The sequence below is a fragment of the Styela clava genome, chromosome 9, assembly GCF_964204865.1.
Source record: "Styela clava chromosome 9, kaStyClav1.hap1.2, whole genome shotgun sequence".
Lineage (NCBI taxonomy): Eukaryota > Metazoa > Chordata > Ascidiacea > Stolidobranchia > Styelidae > Styela > Styela clava.
In genome coordinates this window covers 8,733,306-8,756,985 of record NC_135258.1, presented here as the reverse complement: position 1 = coordinate 8,756,985, position 23,680 = coordinate 8,733,306, and the positions used below count along the sequence as shown (strand labels likewise).

The 23,680-nt window shown below is 32.9% G+C and overlaps 1 protein-coding gene across 3 annotated transcripts in view; it reads right to left on the bottom strand.

Annotated features, from left to right (window-relative positions):
• Nucleotides 1-114: 114 nt before the first annotated feature.
• Nucleotides 115-23,680, bottom strand: part of LOC120340170 (ERC protein 2-like) — a 47,736-nt gene continuing 24,170 nt past the window's right edge. For 2 of the 3 annotated variants that reach the window (XM_039408456.2, XM_039408459.2), the window contains 22 exons: nucleotides 23,231-23,322; nucleotides 21,623-21,766; nucleotides 21,121-21,263; nucleotides 20,409-20,563; nucleotides 19,438-19,571; nucleotides 18,444-18,518; nucleotides 17,585-17,740; nucleotides 16,257-16,424; nucleotides 14,467-14,634; nucleotides 9,747-9,884; nucleotides 9,069-9,209; nucleotides 7,959-8,099; nucleotides 7,598-7,624; nucleotides 6,478-6,570; nucleotides 5,960-6,060; nucleotides 5,441-5,546; nucleotides 4,883-5,014; nucleotides 4,381-4,541; nucleotides 3,701-3,845; nucleotides 2,990-3,160; nucleotides 2,459-2,528; nucleotides 115-1,994 (listed from right to left, as the gene is read on the bottom strand). In XM_039408456.2, the coding sequence (XP_039264390.2) occupies nucleotides 2,502-2,528; nucleotides 2,990-3,160; nucleotides 3,701-3,845; nucleotides 4,381-4,541; nucleotides 4,883-5,014; nucleotides 5,441-5,546; nucleotides 5,960-6,060; nucleotides 6,478-6,570; nucleotides 7,598-7,624; nucleotides 7,959-8,099; nucleotides 9,069-9,209; nucleotides 9,747-9,884; nucleotides 14,467-14,634; nucleotides 16,257-16,424; nucleotides 17,585-17,740; nucleotides 18,444-18,518; nucleotides 19,438-19,571; nucleotides 20,409-20,563; nucleotides 21,121-21,263; nucleotides 21,623-21,766; nucleotides 23,231-23,322 (2,618 nt within the window). In that variant the 3' untranslated portion in view covers nucleotides 115-1,994; nucleotides 2,459-2,501. The remainder of the gene's footprint in view (nucleotides 1,995-2,458; nucleotides 2,529-2,989; nucleotides 3,161-3,700; nucleotides 3,846-4,380; nucleotides 4,542-4,882; nucleotides 5,015-5,440; nucleotides 5,547-5,959; nucleotides 6,061-6,477; nucleotides 6,571-7,597; nucleotides 7,625-7,958; nucleotides 8,100-9,068; nucleotides 9,210-9,746; nucleotides 9,885-14,466; nucleotides 14,635-16,256; nucleotides 16,425-17,584; nucleotides 17,741-18,443; nucleotides 18,519-19,437; nucleotides 19,572-20,408; nucleotides 20,564-21,120; nucleotides 21,264-21,622; nucleotides 21,767-23,230; nucleotides 23,323-23,680) is intronic. The other variant, XM_039408458.2, reaches the window with a different exon arrangement.

Here is a 23,680-nt window from a genome sequence, read left to right as displayed (position 1 = left end):
TTTTCGGTTGTTGCGGTAGAACTCATCTAACTCATCGCAAGAGACTTTTTCTATGCGTTTGACACAACCTTTTCATACTCTTATACACTGTCCGGTGTAAAATGAACACAGGCAAACTTTTCATCAATATCATTTCAATTATAACTATTCGATTCAACAAAATGCGCAAGATAGGTAGGTGGTAACTGTGCAATAAAATTTCACTGACAAAACAATACAAGAAACAGGCAAAACTACAGAAAATATCAATATTACAAAATGATAAAATAATATATTAATAGAAAAAAATCAGGCAGCTTAGAATCAATAAATTATCCACAATCAAACATGCAGCATTATGTTGTATATGTATGATCAAGTATGGCAATGTTAAAATCGAAATAAATGGCCAAGTGTAAATCAAGGCAAAATCACTATAAGGTGATAAAATTGTTATAGATGGGAAAATATATTTTAAACCAATACTATAACATATTGTATATTCCGTATCAGTAACCTCTGTGAATATGTATTATGACATCATATCACGAAACTTTATGACGTCATATTCACGACGTCATGACATCCTTTCCAATAATTTTTCTCCTTATCAACTACAAAAACGTTTGAACTGTATCAAGTGTCCCGTTTTGACTAATATTACAAAAATATGAAACGAAAAACACTGCATTGTTAAGGTTAATAGTATCGATTTAGATTAGTACAGGAATATGTAAAGAAAAATAAACTGCAGTGGGCGAAATACAAGTTGTAATATGAAAATGTAAGTGATGTTGAATGCTGACTGCAATGAAATATTAAATTAGTACTCTTGATTAGGGTATATTTAGAAAAAAAATTCAGCCTTCATCTACAAGTGGTAAGGTACTAAGGTTTAAAACGAGAATATCGGTCTGAGACCGAAGACTTATCGATCTTAGATCGGTAATTAGTAATAACTCGCTAATTATACGACATAATTAACCCAAAATCTATAGGCTTCTGGTCCGAGGTAAGATGCATGCACATGCAAAATTTGGAGCAGATTCAACCACGCGTTCGTTAGATATCGCGTTCATCTAACAGACACACACACAGACAGACATACATACAGACAAATACCTATCAATATACTTACCGATCTTAAGATCGATAAGTAATGACACGAGGAGTGTTACTGGTTTGGTATATACTAATGTTTCAAAGACTGGGTAAAGTGATGAACTTGGGTTATAGGGACTAGAATCTTAAACTTTGAAACTGAAATGCCGAACATACAATAAATATTGCGATAATGGCATTGTAGACTCAATTGCGGAGAGAAAATTGAGATGTTTAGAAATCATCGCAGAACAGATAACTGTACTAAATAGATTAGTAATTGTGGCTGTTTTTAGTAACAACAGCTGACTGACTGTCGCTACTGAAACAACCCGACTAACAAAATACATATCAAGTTTCCCTAAAAAAATCAATCAAAATTTTAACACATGATTGCAAAATTAATAAACACTGTTTATTCATTTTTAATATGATTTCATTAGTGTTATAGCAAATAAAATGGTAATGAAAACTGTACCATACTGCAGAATTATTGTATCAAAATTGACACTACCAGCAAATAAAGACTGCACTTAGACAGAGAGAAGTATTGTATCCTATTTCAAGATGATTGTGCCAAAAATAAATAGGTAGGTATAATATTCATGTAGCCTAAAAATTGTAAAAATACTGAAATGTTTGGATAAAATATCAAGTAATCCTATCCAATTCAATGAATCTTACACTTAAAAAAACCAATGTTAAAATAAATATTCGGTCGAACAATAAATACTTCAATTCGTAGACTAGACAAATATTTAAATAACAGTTCAAGGCAAACCAAGCTCTTTATTTTAAAGTCTTCGTCTCTTTTCATTCAAACAGATTTCCTTCACTGATCGTTATGTCGTGGTCCGTTGTCTTTGTTTCGATCAGTCATGACAGATCATCACCAAGCTTTCATTTGAATTAATCTGATGGAAAGAATATGAATTAAGCATGCAAACAATAATCAAGTAACTGAAGATTTTTCAAGCTCGCTAAAGAGGAATCCTGACTGCAATAAATGTCCAGTGTCGGTCATTGTTAAGGATATGCCAAAATATTTTTCTAACACAACCTTAGCAGTTTACCTCATCGGCATGATTGGCTACGAGCGTCGTGTCAATCAGTATTCACTAACACATAATTTATACAGCGGAGGTTCCAGGGGGCCACAGAGCGATGGGGGGAACACAATGCTCGATTTTACCTTGGTACCTGTAACTCGCTCAGGGACAAGTCTCCTCTTTTTCTGAGTAAGCAAATTGTATACCCAATTTATTACACCCCAAGTAAGGTGGTGGACATGAGACTTGAACCTTAATGTTATTGATATCTTAGCTGATCTGATGTATCCAATGCATACACTAGAAATGAAAAGAAACATGAAAATTACCTTTTGCCTTCTGGAAATCAGCATCATTATTTCTTTATAACTGTTATGCCCAGATTCCTTCTCCATCATCCTAAATCAATATAAAAATAAATGTTAGCAATTCAATATGAGAATGATGTACAGCGCTGATGATGTCAAACGGTGGGGCGGGCCCACAAGATGGACGTAGTAAATTATAATGAGGGGCGTAAAGCTAATTAAAGATAAAAATATTTGTTAGATTTGATCTTGCCAGCTTTATTCTGGATATTTAAGTTTCTTTAATTTTGATATTTATATTCCATCAACGTATTTCCATGTGTTTTTTGAATAAAACATACTTTCTTATTACTACTATCTTTACTACTACTACTATCTTTTATTTGTAGCTTCTTGTTAGCTAGTTATTTTTGAGTTGGGTGCGAGAGTTGGCAAATCCTAAAAAGGGGGCGGAGTTTGAGAAGCACTGATCCATAGCAACACTTTGTGTCCAATAAAATAGTATTAATAAACAAAAATACTGTCAAAATGTTGATGAAACAAGCTAATTACCTCAGTTGGGCTTGGTCTATGGTTACTCATACCACCACCACTTCTGCTCGAACCACCACCGCTACTTCGTTTATGTTGCGAGGGTGAAGATGATCTAGGTTTAGTAGTTGGTGTAGATAATGAAGGTGGGTCATCAAAATTATCTTGCATCAACTTAAGTCTGTTTTGAGTCTAGAAGAGAACAAAATTTAGTCTACAATTTTCAATAGGATAAAAGAAGTCAGTTATAAAAATGATACACATTAAAATCATATGGTGGAAAGTTTATTTTAAATTCTGGAAGGTTGACGAGACCATTGGAACGAATTAACACCCCAAATGACTCCCCTGTACAAGTAGCCATTGATACCAAGAACTACTGTAGACTATGAAGGTGAAGATCTTCTGAAGGCAAAAAAGGCCGTTACGAAAGATTTACCATATGGCCGATTCATATGGTTATTTCATCCAGTAAAAATTGCTGGATTGCTTCCAGGCAATGTTCACAGCGTAAGTAGCATTAAAATATGAATTCTTTCCCAGTCGTCCAGTTCTTACTCTTCAATCATTAGGCTCGGAAACTTCACTCACGATTCTTAAAGGCATATGCATATGTTATAACTAGTGAGATGACCCTAGAGACCCATTTCTAATCAATTTTTCTCATACGCGAGCCAATGGAAAAAACCTTCTAAAAAATGACACAAATGTATGGTGAATTATTTATTTTACCTGTTGTTTAAGCTGCGCAACTAAATGATCTTTTTCTTTCTTCAATGATTGAATTTCATCTTGGTTTGCTTTCTTACGAGCAGATAATTCTAATAATGCGATATTTGCATCTTTCTCACTGATCGCAGACAGAAGAGCTTCTTGTCTGGAAATAAAATGGACGTCATTACTATACCCTCCAATAATTTATCCTGAAACAACTGAATGTGTCAAACACCTGATCAAAACTGAAACCAGAGAAAGAATATTTTTAAACAATGCTTATCCACCACACGTTTTGCACTGAACATGGCCACATACATGCAGCCACTAATATCTAACAATATGTGAGAAGCAATTCGGTTTGACATTGCCTTCCGATTTAATTACACCCTGGGTGAGGTGGTGAGCATATGGGATTTGAACCTGAAATGTCGGTACTCCCGTAGTATGTGCACCAAGATAGGGTTAGGCAATAATTTCAGGTACAAATACTATGGGGGTCTTTTGGCTAGTCCCCAAACTCGTAATAGAACTAAAATAGGGAAAATTGAAATAAAATTATGGCCTGACCCTAACCTGGTACACACACTAAGTTCCGGTGTCCGCCATCTTGGTGCACATATTACGGAAGCACCGAGATGTCTAACCTGTTATACCAACACAGTAAAGTCTATTGCTCAATGGCTATGCCAACTCACTTCATTTCCAGTAATTCTTCAAGTTGCTTTTTTCTTTCCTTTCTTAAAGTATGTAATGTTCGATCTTTCTCATGTAATGAAGCTTCTGTTGCCATTAATTTCGAACCAGTGTGATCTAACAATTGTTTTGTTTCTTTCATTTGTTTCATCAAATCTTCTTGCTGAAATATAAATACTTTGATAATATTGAAATTTGTACGAGATGCTGTTCCTCAAGCTCTCTTTAGTTTCACACTAGATGGTGGAGAAAGCATCCAGTGCATAACTCATTATATATGAATGAAAATGTTTGATAGTGGTACATAATAATAAAGTGTTTTCGTTTCAATTAAGGCAAATTAACAATTTCTATGATAGTTTTACAAAACCACACATTCACGAAGATGCAACTTCTTAATAGAACTATCGTTTTATACATCGAATTTCAGATCATGCATTCTTGATCTCTAGAAAATATACAGAACATTGATATATTAGAAACGAAGAAGCTATAATTAAATACCTGTATTTGTAACTTCCGAACAATATCTTGTTCTTTTGATAAAACAGTCTCACGTTCAGCAGTTATACTAACACTTTCACGTAATGCTTCTTCCAATTCTTCTATCCTGTCGTCTTTCAATTTCATTTGAGACTAACAAAAATGTCATCAATAATATATATAAGAGAGCAATGCTTAAATATATGGACACGAAGATCATGTGTCATGACAATTTGAGCAAAACTGCATAAATGCAAAAAGAATTTTACTGAATGTCATATGAAGGTGTGCCCATGAACTGTGAAAAATAGCAAAAATTTGCAAAATACAGGCCACATAGACTTGAGAGAAACATTTAAAAATGATAGCCTTCTAGCGACTTATTCCATTTTTGAGTACTTGAAAGTTGAGTAGGAAAGTGACTTTGTCCGAACATAAGCAACTCTAATACCCGCAACAAGAACAATAACAATGTAGAAAAACAGTTTATTCATAAATCTACTTTGTGTCCCATACAGTTTCAGAGGTACCATTATTGAGACATGAATAGACGAGTAATATATATTTACTTATTCTTACCAAAAATTGAGCAGTGTCTTTTGAGTGTGCAGCACCTTTTAGTTTGGAATCCTCAGCCATTTTATTTTGAAGTGATTTGACTTTAGTTTGAAGTTCTCGTACTTGTCTAAATTGAATATGGACAAAAGAATATATTGTCATTGTGGTTATCAGTTGTTTAAAAAGAATGTCGTGATTAAATGTGAGCTTATGAGAACAGTTTCTTAATTAAAGGAAATATTGCTTTGAATTCAAAAGTTACAAGTCTTTGGGATGCACTGACTCGACTATTTAGTAGTGTAATAACAGAATCGTCTGAATGAAATGATTCGCACAAAAAGTCTTATGAAGAAAAAAATCGGACCTCCTGAAGTATGCGCACCAAGATGGCGCACAACCTGAACTCAGGTTGTGTACCAGGTTAGGGTTCAGGTTATGCGACATCTTGGTGCGCATACTTCAGGAGCAACAAAAAATCATTATAATTATCTTCATATTCACGTCGAACAATAAAATGACAAATTTTATATTTTTTCTTACTTGTCATATGTTAACAACTTTTTATCTTTATTGTGTTTTTCATTTTCTGTTTCTTTCAAAATTTCGAGCAGTCGGTCAAGATCGTTTTGACATTTTTTCGCCTAAAATCGATGATAAGGTTGAACTTATTGAAAGAAATACACAATTGAAATATAATAACTAAATATTCAAATTATTCCTGGTGTTCATCATATGTTTGCCCGACTATATTAATAACAATGATTGGGACAAGCCCTGGCCTGACGTACTAGGAGATCAATTAAGATAATGCTTACCACCAAGCACCAACTCATGAATGGATAAACAAATAAGCAGGCTGGAGAAAAAAAAAGGAACTGCCTAATCAAAGCATTGTTGACACTGCATGTCTAAATGGCTGCTTGCAATTGAGTGTTGCTTCTTGCTTTTTATTACTACTTGAATAGTTCGAAAAAGCGATAACTGAAGATTAATTAGAAATTATGAGTAGTAACTTTACAAAACCACTTGAAAAATTGAATTTACGTAATATTGCCTACCTCTTCATCTTTTTCTTTAGCTAATTTTTCAACCTCAGATAATTTCTTTTGGTTTTCTTTATGTGTTTTAGCAGATTCAGCTTCTGATTGTGCCTGAAAAATCAAGATATTATCAAGATCGAATCAAAACAAAAAGTACATGTCACCACACCGGTAAGTTGTTAATAAAGCAAGAAAAAAGATATAATTTAGTAAGAAACATTATGGAAATATAGAAGAAAAAAATAACAATAAAAAAGATATTGGTATTGTGAAGTTTGTTTAAATAAAACTGATCATAGTAAACACCATTTTACCCAAGGTTTCAAAAACAGGAACACTATTTCAAAATCTAGTAGCATTTTACAGGTAAGTGGCTGCTTATGTAGAGCTTTGTTCAGAGTAAAAATGTCAACCACGTTGTATAAACCATCACAAACGGCCACAGTAGAATTCAACTAAATAGACACTGTAGCTCATTACAGTGGCTCCCTACTTAGGATGGGATTTACATTTTTATCCCGGGGGAGAGGAAAGTGGACTAGACGACTTGACTATATGGCAAACCACGGCTCTCGTTCGATTATGTGTCCATGTTGGGAATGGGATTAGTTAGCCAGATATTTGTCCAGAAGCATGGATTTGATGATAAACGAAGCCGTAACCGACTAGTTACATGAACCACTCTACGACGACAAGGAGTTCAGCATTCCTGTCGCACATAACTATCCCCGCATGTTGTGGTGGCAAGTGTATTCCTAACACTGAGCATGATGTGCCACACGGTTTCCTTGCTCATTCAGAGAGTGTTGATTGCTGATTGCTGAAGAATACCCTCCTCAAACTAATTTAATAATATTAAGCTATAATGGATAATTATTCATAACAAAATTTAAAAGCCTACTAGCAGTTGAGTTGATAATTTTCAAGCATAAAGCATATTTAAGATTCAATTAGCAATTAAGTGCATAGGAATTGTTAGCGTGCAAAAAGAAGCTTGCTATCCAGTGTGCAATATCGGATACAAGCGCAAATGTTTGTTAAATTCAAATGATGTACAAGCAATCATGCAAATCTTGGAGTAGTTCATTCCGTTTAAATCATTTTAGTATTATGAGATTGCTGCAAGCAATACACTTACAATATTCTGAGTTAGGTCTTCTTCTGCCTGAAGTAATGTTTTATAATACTTGAATGAACGAAAATAATTACTTGATTTCAGTATAATTCAAAGTTAGCTTGAAGATTCAACACAAATAAATTAAAACTTCAAGAATAAATGAAATACTATACATATGCACACATACATATGTAAATTACAAATAGCTGTGTAATACCATAGATACATATTGCAAAGTTTTTACACAGAACTCACGCAACAACGAACGCCAAAAAAAATTCCAATTTTAGGCCGATAATTTGTACTTTTGTACTACATTCCAAATTAAACAATATCGACTGAACGTTCACAAATACATTTACACTTCAATATGTATAATTACCTTCTTCAATAGGGTTTCAACCTGAGCAAGTTTTTCTGTCGTTTGTTGAAGATTTATTTCAATTTGTTTGATGTGAGAATCTTTCTTTAGTGCGGCAGAAGCAAGAGATGATGCATGTTCTTTCAAATCACTTAAACTTGTCTGAAAAAATGAATTCTATGTAGAAAAATTTCTTAAATTGAACAATTCAAAGTGGTTGAATTATTAAAAAAAAATGTTGTTTTTTGAAGTATTTTGATTTTAATACACAAATTGTTGAAATATCCAAGTAAATCAAGTTATAATTTAAGTATTCAAATAGTTACAACTTGAAAATTTGATTAATCAAATTTGTCTGCAAAACTAGAAAATTTTCTAATGCCCTCAGATTTTGAATTTGCCATATCTAGGTCAGAGAGATGAAAATAGTGAACAAGAGTAAATCCAATAACTTTTCTTCAAGAAAATGCTATTTAATGAATAAACATGTACACGATTAGGATGAAGCATTTTAAATGCAATAATTTGGAACCTATCTTTAAATTTTCAAAAGGTAAATATTCAAAATCATATTGGCATACCAACGATCAATATTTTGACAGTCCAACATAAAAGTCAGAAGAACAGAAATATTAATACAAATTTCCAAAGACGGCCATGTAATAACATGAAACTTATCTCTGGCCAAATGTATTTCTAATTCATAAATCTTCTTAAAAATTAATTTGAATAAGAAATTGGATCCATTTTTACGCAGTTAAGATGTCATAATAAACAGTTCCAATCCTTAAAAATAAACAAATTTGTTTATTTGAATGTGATTATTTCTAACATTATTTTATACATTTTTAAGGACCCCTATTCATCACAACTCTGGATTTATCCCAGGGATATGGAGTCGAATTGGCACTCGGGGTCAAATTTTCAAACTGTCTCTAGTCTGGGGTAGGAATTCCAAATTTCCATGGTGATAATAAAATTCGCAATTTACTTCAAAAAAGTATTAATTTTTCCCAGCATTATTGAGAGAATAAGGTAGGTTTAATTATAAAGTCAATTATAAAGTCTGATTCAATTTTTTTGACTTCACAGCCCTGGTCAGTCATCATGCTAAAAGCAAACAGATATTACCTCTTTCTCAGATAATTCTTGCTTCAGTGATTCGCATGAAATTTCGAATGATTTTCTCTCGCTTTCAAATCTATCAGAATCCTCTCTCCATTTATCTTCACCATTTTCTAATTCCGCTCGAAGCCTAGTGATGATTTTCTCCTAAAAGAATAAAGGGATTCTTGAATTTGGTAAAGTACAAAATCAAGAATTTTAGCCTAATTTAACTGAACTAAGACTGATGACAGCAATAACATAATAAGATTTTATTCACATTTTCCATTTGGCTTTAGCTCACCTAATTTAGTTTAATATGTTACTGTATTTCTCAAATTTAATGTACAAGGCTACCTGACAAATATTTATAATAGTCACTCATCTTTGAACAAAGTTACAAACGTGGTGGTGCTTTTATACACCAAGTTTATATTGAAATTATGTTCCTCACAAAGGAAATATTCATTGCGTCCCACGGCCATATATAATAGGCCTTGTACAAGTAAGTAACCACAGATATTTACCGATATATAATTAATATATATTCATAATTATGATATTGCATCATTCCTAACTTTCAAATGCATATAGCAGATAAGAATACCATCTTACACTCGCCCTAACTATCTATATACCTTAACATGCAACTCAATTAAAAAAAAATCCAATCTGTCAATTATATTTCATCTAATAACCGTATACCTTTTCAGTCAACGCTTCCTCCATAGTATTAAGTGCGGAATCGCTCGTACTCGAGTCTTGCTGCAAAGAAATAAGTCGATCTTTTATGACATCGAGTTGCTTGTCTTTCTCTCGAACAACTTCTGCCAGGCTTTCAATCTGAACAAAAACAAAAATATGTTTTTAAACATATTCTATGGTGCAAAATAGGAAAATAAACTAAAATAGTATAGTAATTATCAACATACTAACCCTTTTCTTAACTTTTAGAACGAACGGCATATTTTCAAATTGTATTTTCCAAAAAATGATTCCAATAAATAAAATAAATAACAAAAACTACAGAATTCTCAAGTCAATAAATATCACACAATCTTGTATCACCAGCAAATTGAATAGACACTAAATACCCGACACCGCAACTAAACGGTTCTTATATATGACCCGACCGATCAAAAAAAAAAAAGAACGAGAAATTCTAATAATTCAGTGAAACAAGCCATGTGATGTCATCATCCATCAAAACTAATGATACTACAGAACACTCAAAGAATTTCCGTCGAACGTTAACGCAGCGACAGTCTCGACTTCGAAGGAGGCCAAACTGTGCTATATTGGTCCTTTGGTCACATGATATATTAAATCCAATCAAACATGGGGTATAAATAAATAGAATTAGGAAGCACAATGTATCACTATTTCACGCTTGATCATACATAATACCACATCAGGTCAAATATAAAAAATATCTTCTTCTCAAAAATTTGGGTGTTTTCCAATTTATATTGAACTTAAATGTGTCATTATATGTCAAAAAGCATGCATCTCGGACAGATTAATTTTGTCTATGATCACGACTAGCCGCTGATATGTATTTTTAGAATAGTGACATTATGATCAAACAATTGAATATAAAAAATGATCTCGAGAGACATACATTCATTATATTGGTCTGTACCACATATCATATTTCCGAATCACGCCAAAAAATTTGAAAAGATATACGGAAATTAGATACTGGTTTATGTTGACGAGACAGGAAGCAATCAGCACAGATTAAAAACTTCTGTACGATAGACATATTAATATTTACAGTCATTTAAATATTACTTAAATTCTTAACTAATCACTAATTAACTGACCTGAACTAATTTAATAAATAGTATTATTATAGTTTCAGAATTGAAAGTACAATTTCCACAAAAATGCAAATAAAATTTCATGAATGGGAATAAATTATTTTTTGCTTTTTTTTTAATAATGTTAGCAAACATATTACAAACATAAAAAAGGCAAAATACTGGAAATTGGGTAATATTTAAAGACAACATGTCCGATTCATTACACATTAAGACAGTAGACATGATCAACCAGTTAGGGCTCGAGTATTTTATGAATAGACATACCATAAGCATAGTCCGACCCAACTACTAAGTAAAATGAGCTAACATGGTGTTCCCCAATTCGAAGGTCGCGATCCAAAGCTGCTCGCATGCGTCATTTTTTTTTAAATAAAAATATAAAAGTTATTTTGCACATATTGAATATTGAAATGTTGCTTTATAATATTCATATGGGAAGTATCACGGCATGAAAACTTAGCATTTGAGTATATTCTTGGACTGAAAAAAATTCACAAAATTTATTTTGAATGTTCAAACACAATTTTGCTCACAAAATGACCATTGCAGTTTAGTTATTTAGACTTGCACTAAATAATGTTGCGTCAGGTTTAAATATAAAATATTCATATTTCAGATAATATTATTAATGAAGGTACATATAGGTAAATAACACTAAATTAATGGAAGAAATTATTTGCTTATTTGAGTATGCATAACCAAAAATATACTCAAAAAATACCAATTTCTACCTGCAATCATGTTCGTATTCAAAAATTTCTTAATAAATAGAACAAGCATGACTGACTTGTAACGTATTCAGCCAGCCACATAATGCTTGTCCAAAAATATATGTGTAAAAAAGTATAAAAATCACTATGTGATTAGATATGCAAATATTGCGTAGAAACGTATCAAAATATAATAATACATGATCACGTCTGTACGTAATCGTGCCAATATGGTAAGAGTAATTAGTTTGCGTCAAATTTGCGCACAATGAAGCGTAATAGTAGAACACGACTATGCGTAAAATAATACAATGTTAAACAAATAAAAATCATTAGGCTTGATATTCACTAGACTCTACAATAGATAACTTTTTGAGTATTAGTATATGTATTCCTAAATCTGAACTAGTGAATATCAATTCTCAAAGACTTGAAGGGTGTAATCAAATATAGGAACACAATATAATACCAGAGTGCCATGAACATTTAAAAAATTAGGGGAGACAGAAATGAGATTCACTTATGTATACAGTTGTATACAATCCAACTCCAGGTTTTTGAATTTTCAAACTCAAAGTTCTCACATAACAAAGTTATGAGTTAAATAGTCACTGTTTTGTTAGACCATTCATTAATTGCCTTCATCTGGATTTTTCACACCTAGACTTTATGGCAATGACTCATCATTTTGATAATATATTTTGGCAGTGGGTTCAGATTTTTTTTTTTTTTGTATTTTTTTCAATAAAATGTTCAGTTCCAAAGTTGGAAAATAACTGGAAGCCTATTAATCTTATACTACCTACAAATTTGAATTTTCCGAGAATACTAGCACATGTATTACGGATGCTTGTATATACCAGATACTTGCCAGCCAGTTCTCATTATGCCAATTTATTCACAAACTAGTTCCTGTTCAATTCTCCCTACCTTACATGTCCGTTAATTGGCTTAGTTAGGAATATATATTATTTATTTATAAGTATACAGAGTCACGTATTCATTTATAAAAAAGTGACAATGTTGAGATCTGCGCAAATGGTTGGTACTATTTCACAAAGATAGCTTTTAAAAGGCTACCAAAGGTCGAGTTAAAAATCTATTACGACTAAAATGCTTCGCAAATCATGAACAGTGAAAGTGGTACAGTGAAGGGTTGATTTTAATCTCAGTGAATATTGAAATTTAATAAATCTCAAACTGATCTACTTTTATGGACTAGAAAAATTAAAATTTGAATTGAAGCCATTAAATAAATATATTTTTTGGAGAAATCTGATGATCGAAAATTTTTTTTTATAAAAAAAAATGCCATTTATGGTCTGAAATTGTAATTCCTTCATTCTCTGGCTTTTTTTGCATTAAAAAATGTCGTCAATTCAAAATATTTGAATCAAAATTTATTGCTGAAGAATATCGAATAATCAGATGTGGACAACCATAGCTTCTATGCAGGCAGATTATACCAATCAACCATTGATTCGAAATTCAATAAGGAATATTCTTGAAGGAAATATTTTTTCTAATATCATTATTTTGAATACCTGAAGTTGGCATCAAATGCAAAGGTTATCTACGGAATTCATACTCTAAATTCACACTGAGAAATGTTTCTCCAAAACATACGTCATCAGGATGTTATACACGTCAATACTACGTCTATACAGGATACAGAAAGCAATAGGCATCAATCATTATAGTGAACGTGACATAATATTAGCGTTAATATCAAATGACTCGTTTCATGTTAACGATGAAATTGAAATCAGGAAGAAGAAATTTAAAACTAGATAGTGTTGAATATTCAAATGGACTAGACCTGCCCAACCTTTTAGTGTCACGGGCCACATTCACTTTCACATTGAAAAATTCATTGCGGGCCGCAAACATCTCCACCAAACTAATATATCAACCAACAATCGAGGCCAACATGAAAGTTAATAGAAAAGATACAACGGAATAAAAATAACCTGGAGTTTTCGAGTTTGTCGAATAGAACGCACAGTTCGGTGAGGAATGGGAAAAAATAGATTGATACATGCCTAATAAGGAGAACCGACATTTGGATGTAGATGGCCGGAACAATCGCAATCACGAAATCACGAAATATATTATAGCCTTTAAAAATTACTAAAAATTTAAGAAGTCTGCTTACAAACTTATTTACAGTGCGAGCCACAGAAAACTGGCTGGCGGGCTGTATGTGGATGATAAAGTAATTCCCCATTCCAATAATCTCCTGATTAAACCAATCTAATCTATTAATTATTATAATATTGCCAATAAACACCTGATATTGATTTCCTATTGTCACATAACAGACTCATCAATTATGGTTTAGAAGAAAATTCACATTCAACCTTTATGTCCTTTTCTCAAAAATAGTGCATGTTTTATTTCACCATTTTGGGACAAATGCCAATTAAAAAAAAAGAAAAAAATTGCTCTATATTCTTTTGCAAATCACCTTTACTGATTATTAGATCTTGATTGGCCAAATCTTTGTAATGCATTTCAACATCAGCCCATATTTGAGCAAACATAAATTCATAGATATTAGTATTATTTGGATACTGGACGCCATGGCCAAGTACAGTCTGAGGTCACAAAGAAAGGCCTTCACTAGGTTCCAATTGAAATACCTATATTACTTGAAAGTAGATTGACTGTGATTTCTAAATTTATTGACTGTAACACATTTCTTGTTTGCTCTCATTTATCGTTTTTTTTATTATTGAAATGTGCAGCACAAAAAGATTGATGGAAATGCAGAAGAGCAGGGAGTCACAAATATTGAGAGGCCAAGGAAGGCGAATAATGAAAAATTGAGAACACTGATCTAGATAATCAGACACTAATACACAAAGAATTCGGAAGTATTACACCAACCTTTCTATGTAAAACGGTGATCTTTCTGTCTTTAACTTCCAAAGTATCTTGTAGATGAGCAACCTCACTCCCACTACTACTTCTCTCTTCCTGCATCACCGTTAATTGTTCTTGTTTTCTGTCGAGAATTTGTTGTTTTTCTTCTAGTCTGGTCCGCAGTGAATCAACCTGAAAAAATTTTGGGGTCGAATTAGTCGCTAACAGGGGTGACGGTTGATTTTGATATCAGTTTAAACCAGGAAAAACCGAATAAATGACTCTACTCTTCCCAATAATCCCAATAGATCTTAAAATGAAACTTTTTAAATATGAAATATTGAATAAATCCTAGTTCACATTTAGCATAGAACACATACATGTCAGTGTTCGAATTTTAAAATGCTGGAAGTTAAGATGAACAATGACACGTTCTCTATTTCATGTAGTTTCTATAAATATATTAAAGGCATTTTTGTTAATACTGCAAAACTTCAATTGTTTTAAATAATAATTTTTTCGAATGGAACTATTCTAAGTTATTCATAAAATCAAGAATTCAAAATATTGAATATAATTAATTCTGAATCGATGAGAATATTCGATATGTCCTTGGTTTGAACCGGGGAGCATTTAATATTATAACAATGTATAATCATAACAAGTTCAAAAAGAAAATGTGGATCAATGGGTCGACAATATTTTGATGCTTAAGTTACAGTAACAGACAGACTGGTAATTGCTCTTAAGAACTTATAAGGAATCAATTTACATTTTACTATGATCAAATCCAGATCCCTGACCACAGAACATTAAACAACAAAGAAAAATTATGAAACAATCTTTAGAAACGATTTTAAATCCAATTAGAATGTAAAATGTCGAATAATTTGCATAAAGTAATACAGAAGAAAACGATATTGGCGGAAGTTCAACTACTTTGTTAGTCAGACATCTGAGGTAAGGTTTGACAGGTAAGAGTTTGCCAAAAAACATTGAAGAAAAATATATGACTACTTGAGAATAAAATGTTTGGGTTGTATCCAACATTTAATAATGTGTCAAATTGAAACCTATCAGTTTTACATGGAAATACTACTCCCGTAGTAGGTGTACCAGGTTAGAATTAGGATAATTTCATTCTTTATTTTAGTTCTATCACAATGTTCGAAGATTGTCTGTGTTAGCCAAGTGAATATACCTACCCCCTGCCCATAGGCTTCCGTCCCTTTACACAACTTGATGTAAAATAGGCAAACAAAATTAAAACCTCCGTATTGGGACATAGCCTACACTTCTGGAGCACCGAAATACAAATGGGCAAAGAAATTTTTGAAGATAATTTTATCAACATTGTACAATGCTGACTGATTGATTGAGGGAAGGTAAAACGAAATTAGAAACATTAGAAACAAACTGTTTTTCAGAATCTTTTTTTTTTCAATTTTTTTATATAACGCTCGGTCACACATTTCTATCCAACAAAACATGGTACGAGTAGCAGGTAATATTTAACAACATATATGAAGTTACTATATTTGGGAGGCCCAGATACTTTCCTGTTCCCTGTGTTCAGATTTGCCTACCCCGGGTGGGGTGGTGTGCATGGGATTTGAATGCGAGATGAGTTATCTACGAAGCCAACATAGTGAATCTAATAGTTGTACCACTAGATATCGCACCACATCGATCATCAATTGCAACTCTTTTATTAGCAACATTTTCAATTTAGTCGAAAGCTTGCGATATCGCTTAAAATTGCATCGAAATTTTTGTATAAAAAATATTTGAAACTAAAAATTTAGAATGCTGACCTCAGCTTGCAGTATTGCAGCCCGTTGTTCTTTTGCTGCTAATGATTCTTTCAGTACATCAATGTGTTGTCTGCTATCCGACTGTTGGTTGTTTAATGTATCAAGTTTGGTTTGCATTGTAACTAACATCGTATCTTTCTTCTGAAGTTCGCATTTTAATTGTTCAATCTGAAAATACAGAGATCATGTATAATATATATAAGAATTTCGAAACCAGCGTGAATGTATTCAGTCCAAGTTTACAAACGACCACTCAAATGCCAATAGATATCAGGTACCAGTAGTTATAATGTACAATAGCGTGTTAGTGAATACTGATTTGTACAAGACTTGAACCAATTCATGTCAGTACGATAATAAAAACAGCCACCAATAAAAATTCAAAATAACTTTCGGAATCGGCATAATTTTAAGTTTTTTCAAACTTATATTCAAATTACCGGTACCTCATTTTCAATAGTACTAGTATTTTTACATATTACAGTAGAGGCAAATGTAATGTCAAATTTTACAAAAAATTTTATAGTTCTAAACATTAGACATTAGAAAATTGATACCTAATATTGATTGAAATATACATTGAATTTACAGTATACAAAGATCCCAAGTCAAACTCTAATAGTAGTGAATCCCATGTCGATTTTCAATAAAAAATACTATGTAGTAGTCTGAATACTATTCATAAAAAAAACTTTTCTAAACCTAAAATACAGAAGCTGAAATGACAAATCTAAAACTCAATTTAAGTCCGTTATTTTCTGACATATACAGAATAAGATGAATGACATATACCATCCGTAAATTCCGAAAAGGCTCTAGCTATTTCTGATATTCTGCATAAGAAAAGACAAGTCTAATGCCTATAGATAAGCATACAGCATTGTGCACTTTATTGTATCATCGTTCCAATACCTCATCGTTAAATTATTAATATATCTATTATATATAGAACCCAGCTTATCACATATACAGGACAAAATACTTAGTGAGATGACAAAATAGACATAATTATGAATGAAATTCATTTTGTGAAAACCGCTTTTAAAAATAACGACATTAAGTTCAGATTGTTATATATTTGTGTCTTTTGACTGACTAACCTCAAGGGAAGGAAATTTTGATAATGGTTCAATTTTAGAAATAACAACTTCGACCATTTACATTTATCCTTTATATTGAATACTCGGAACAAGGCATAAATTCAATATTTTAGTGTATATTTCATCGAAAAATTAAAAATTTGATTTAATTTTTTAAAAGCAAGACCCAATATTATTTATAGAAGAACAGGGGGGAACAACTGTTCTTTACAGTTATGCATGGCGTACCTTGGACTTCATAAATGCGGAATGACTTTTATAAACTTCAAGTTGTTTTAGTTCTTCTTGTCTTTCCTCACTTGACACACAACCTTCTCGTTTCATTTGAGCCATTTCTTCTTCCAGTTGATTCAGATCTCTTTCAAGAATTGCCAACTTTCCATCCTACAAATTGCACAAGATTACAACGAGTTATTAAAAAAGAGGTAAATTCAAGGTCTTGTATTTATGCCCCTTTCCCGTCTAACAGGCTTGCTTATATTCACCACCGTGGTGCAAAAATATCACCTACCTACCACGAAGTCTTGATAGGGTCCAAGTACTGCATGGTCCATGAATTGAGCTAAGTATTGAAAACATACTGGCCATTGTAGCTCTAATTACCCTGGGCAGATGCACAGGTTCAAATCCTGTTGATGATAATTATGTGCAAGATAATTTATGGACTTATCACGGTCACAGGATAGTTTATAGAATGTGGCTTGTAGGTTAGATCTTCATCTCCAATCCAGTCCGTGTATCTGAAATAACAGGTAAACTGTTCCCATACCCAACATGACCTGGTAACCGGATGGGAGGCCGTGGTTCACCATATGATTAAGTCTCTTATAGGCTTTCATCATCCCGAGAATAAATTTGAACATCCAATCCTAACAACTTAATAAATAGCAGTCCGTACAGTAAAAGGTAGAAATAAGATATTTCTGGTCTTATGCATGCCTGCACACAATGGAAACAGAATTCTACCCTTTGAAATCGCTCAACAGACAGTACAAAATGTAGCCTATATCTGCTCGTGGCATCCCTCACTATCATGTGAAATTTAAAACAAAATTTGATGGATAATAATAACAATGCAATGACATACCTTCATACTTATGATTGCTTGCAATGATTGGATCTTAGGGATGTTATCTGGTATCACAGGACTGTTTGATATATTCTGAAATGTAATGATTGTGATGAAAATGATAATAGTTTTCACTCCTTTCAAGCATGCAACTGTTGTCAAATTGCCTGACATTAACTAAGATTAATGGGTACTCAAGAAGTATGTGCACCAAGATGGCGATCACCGGAACGTAGTATGTGTACCAGGTTAGCGTTGGGCCATAATTTCCGGCTCTAAAACTTACGGAGTCACTTGGCTAGTCCCCGAACTCATAATAAAACTAAAATAAGGAAAATTGGAATCAAATTATGGCCTAACCCTAACCTGGTACACATACTACGGTCCAGTGTCTGCCATCTTGGTTCACATATTTCGGAAGTACCCAAAATTTGACCTAACCATGCAATGCGTATCAACAAGGGTAACAAATGGAAGGGTACCGGTAATTCATGTAATGCAAATGGTCACGATTCTTGATTTTATGATTTATGAAGAAGATATTAGAGTCAATAGCATCTGACTCTGATTGATGTGTGAAAAAACAGAATCCGTAATTTTTGGTATGAACAAGCGCTAAATAATAGAAAGTTCATGAAGTAGATAAATCGAATCCAAAACAAGCCACAAAATTTTAGGAAATTTCATGCCCATTGGAAGATTGGGTTGAATGTAATCATTTGATAGGCAATAATAATGATATCCAGTTACTTATTAGCGTCTGCTGGAGAGTCTCGATCAGAATGAACATGTACGAATGCAAAAATAATGAACTCGCCAAAATTTGCGAAATTCAATCAACTGTTTCAGTGAATCGATATATCAACAGTTGCAACACAATAAAATTCAACAGCGGTTCCTACCTTTACTCTTGAATCTTGGTCAAGTAAAATAAAAATGCAATGTCACAATAAACAAGATGGAAAAACTCACACTCGACAGTTGCAGCGAAAAAAACTGAAGCAATAAATACCTTTTTCAACTGACTGATTTCACAATTTCTTTCCATAATTAAAGAATCAAGTTGAGCTTGTCTTGCTTCAGCTTCAACCAATTGCATTCTTAATGAATCGGTTTCACTAGCATCCTCATCTTGCTGCGATATTGCTGAAAATCAAACAAAAATTCTTGGGTAAAAGCAGACCATTGGATTAAATAAAATTTTTCATTGTTTTCACAAGTTAATTGCAACAAGTTCATAGGCCAGTAGCTATTCTGCACAACATTTTGAACAGACAATCTTTTTGCAGTCTGTCTATACCAGTGCTTCCCAGCCAAGGGTTCACAAGCTTTGCATGCATAAGATGAAAACGAAATAGCAAAATGAAAGTACCAGTCACTGGAGTGCATTAGAAAAAAAGTGGAACTCTAGGAAGCTAAGCGTGCAGTTTTTATGCAAAAAATTATTCGTAATTGAGACAGCCAATTTGTTTTATTTGAAGGGGGCATAACTTTGGGGCACATTTTTAGAACGGCCCACACAGCACTGGAAACATTGGGAGCCACTGTCTACACTCTATCTATACATTCGAAATGTCAGTAAAACTAAAAATTTTTGCTAGTTCTTACCAGTTGTATATTGATTTATTATGAGTAAGCTTCATCGCAAACACTTCCTATCCCAGGTTTAATCAATTCTTCAAAAAAGTGATAAAAGATAACCGAACTAGCCTATGGAAATTGTCAATACCATACAAACTCAATCAGCATTTGCATGTAGGCACAGTAATGTACCACTGTAAATCCATACAGTTTGAGTTTGTTTTAGCATTTCAGTGCAAGGTTTCCAGGGTTTTTCCACCATTTTTGCAACGTTTTGCAACATTTCTGGAGGTTTTTCACGTTTTTGGTGGTTTTTCACCATACCTTCGTTCAGAGATGAGTCTCCTTTACTTTCAAGTGAATACGCATAACTTTGAGAAAATTGTGTTTAAAAATCGATACCTTTGCTTTGCAACATCTCTAGTAACTTTCTGACAGATTCGTCTCTCGCGTCTAATGTTTGTCGTTGAGCTTCTATTCTCGATTCCATTTCCTCCATTGTTCTTTGTAAAAGTTCATTTTCTCGTGTTAATCTATCAACTTCCTCTTGTAGGATCCTATAATTAAGTTGCAGGATTATCAGACCGAACTTGAAAGGATCGGAAAGATATGATATCGGGAAGCGTAAATAATTAATCACCAAATGATAATCTTCAGGGAATAATTGGAATAACTGCTGAATATTATAGGGTATAAAAATGTAGCATCAAGAGAACAAAAAGTTTATAAAAATAAGTTGTCCTTTGTCGGTGTGGCTGTAGCAAGATTGGCGCCAAGACTTTCGATTGTGATGGAAGAAGAGTTCCCATAGGAGCTCGAAAGCATAAGTATGCTAACTCGGTAAGTGATGTTAACTTGCATATGCAAGGTTTTGTAATCAAAACTTTTTTTAAAACTGAAGTGGGATTGATTCAAACATGAAATTTTTACGACTCTTTGAGTATAGAGTCAAAGACAAATTTTTGTCAGTCCGAAGTCGGTGGTCGATGGTAAATTCTCATGGAATCCTCATTTCTGTACAGTTTTGGGGGAAAAGTTGCTCAACCCCTGCGATGAACGCTTTCAAAAGCGTTTAAAGATAGTTAAAACACTAGAATAAAAATCCAGGATGCACCTTGTATCAATAGAAAATGACCCAGAAGTCAAATTATTAGAATCTCTGTTATGTGATCCTGACATGTCATCTTGTAACAATTGATTCAGATCTCTTTGTGCTCTTAATTCATCTTGTAGTGCTTGAATAGTCAGCTGAAGATTCTAATATAACAATAAATAAAAAAAATGTCAAAATTGTTTCTCTCCATGACTGTATCTGTGGGTGCTCTAGTCGAATGTTAAAAGTATAACGGCATCTTAGGTTAAAATCTTTGGTTCAAATCATGAAACCACCGGGTAGGCAATGACCACCGTAAAAAATTCCATTCCATAAGATTAGAAAAAATTACTAGGTAAACTAGCTGTTATGTTAGTTATTTGTAAATAAACTGCTTTTATTCACAGTTTCATATTGAGCCTGCAGTCCCGTAACCAAGTATATTAATTGTGACTGGTTCATTCAGAAAGTAATTCTCCACCCCTAATTTTGATGAAAATTCGGTTGATGAAACGATACAAACCTGATTTTCATCCTGCGAACTTTTAAATTGTTCTCTCAGAACAGTAGCTCTCGTGCTTTCTTCTTTCCTCAAAGCTCTTTCTTTTTTCAATTCGGGACTCCAAAAGTTTTTTATGCTGTTCATGTTTGTCTGTAGCTTACTTTCCTGCAATATAAAGATAATTATGTTTACTATACGTTACACCTTATTCAGAAAACAAAAGAAAAAGCATTAATATTTATATTGACATTGTTTATTCAATGGGTGATGTATGGTCCAGAGGATAGAGCGTAATGCTTTACCTTACTATGACGGCATCGCTTGTTAACAATCTCTGGCTAAAACCCCATTGACACCATTTCACTTTGATGTAAAAAAAATTGAGTAGGCCCAATGCCAAACCAGAAACATTTCAGTAATTCTCTAATATGGCAGAGCCTTGCTCTGAGTGAAAGTATGAAAAATGTTATTTGTAAAAAATATATAATATGATGGACAGGTGCAACAATTTAATTAGTTACATCCATGGAGTGCACAACCCAATTTTTTAGAAAATCTTTGATGTTTGACTGTTCTTTGTTGAATTAGCTTCGAAATATACAAAATATTTAAAACAAAAATTGGAAATGATTCAGTTCTGACAGCGATAAGAGATTCTGACATTACCTCACACTGAGAATTAAAATAAAATGTAGAATTGTTATTTAGAACTGTTTCCCTATTAGTCAAATTTTGAAAAACCTAACTAAGATAGAGCATGCTATGCATCGAGTAAAATATACAAATGATGAAATATTCATGAGGGCACAAGAGGTAATAAATCAGATGGATAGGTTCAGACATGTATTGAACATTTCTAAAGGGTATATCTTAAACGTCCGAAATGTTCCTGGACTGGCTGTCTGCGCCTCTAGGTTAATCTCTGAACTAATTGAACTTTAATTCTATAGTCTCTGTCATAGTGTCTCCACTGTTAACCAACATAGCTGGCATTGTACAAAAATAAAGTTGCAGAAGTAAAATGTTTTGTCCATGAAACACGGTTTATATAAGAAAGGCATATGAAAATATGATTTGTAAAAAAATGTTTAAAATTAGTCACAATGACACATGTTTGATTAAAAAGGTATTGTGATGACAGATGTAATTCGATTTATAAAATATCTATATTATCATAATTGGATTAAAATTTATAATCTGTCCAATTCTATGAAAATTGAAATATATTATCAAATATCAAAATGTTGATGCCAGAAATTGGGATATTGCTTCAGGCAAACTTGTAATGAATAAGCAGAGACACACAGCAGCTGTTAAACGGCTACCTTAGTTTTGGAAGGACCATAATCTATTCAGTTTGGCATGACCTAGCTGTTTTATCACATTCTGGGTGAGGTTGTGGTCATGGGATTCGAAGCCGAGATTTAACCTGCAATGTCACTACATTTTCTGTAAAACCCCAAAACTCTGTAAATAACCCTGCCTGAAATGAGTCATATGCTTTTTAAATTAATTTTTATCCCAGACTTTCACATGATCATGCATTATTTAACAATTTTTTTGACCGAAAACGGGGATGTCCTATTCTACATAGAAAAATCAAATTATTCAAACTTTATTAGACAGTACCTTTATATCGATTTCTCGTCTGAGCGTTTCATTATCCTGCTGGATTTGAAGAATATAATCACTCGCACTTCCTCGCTTGTTCGATTTTCCATCTGTCGTGAGAAAAGTTTTGAAAAGGTCAAATTATGTCGATAAGGGTGGAATAATCACATTAATAAAAATAAACTTATGCAATTATATATTATTCATAGAAAAATCAAGGATTAGAATTGAAATGAACAGTATAACACAGGCACAGCAAACTTGACATGTATGGAAACGCAGTGTGCCACATAATTTGAAATAAAATTAAAATCATCTAGTGTGAAGAGAATTCATTTCTTATTTGATACAATTAGTCACACAATGAAGTAAAATCTCTAAAAATATAAACTAAATATATTAAAATAGTGACTTTTATACATCATTTTTACGCTGCTATGAACAAGGCTCTGCACAAAAATCCACTCC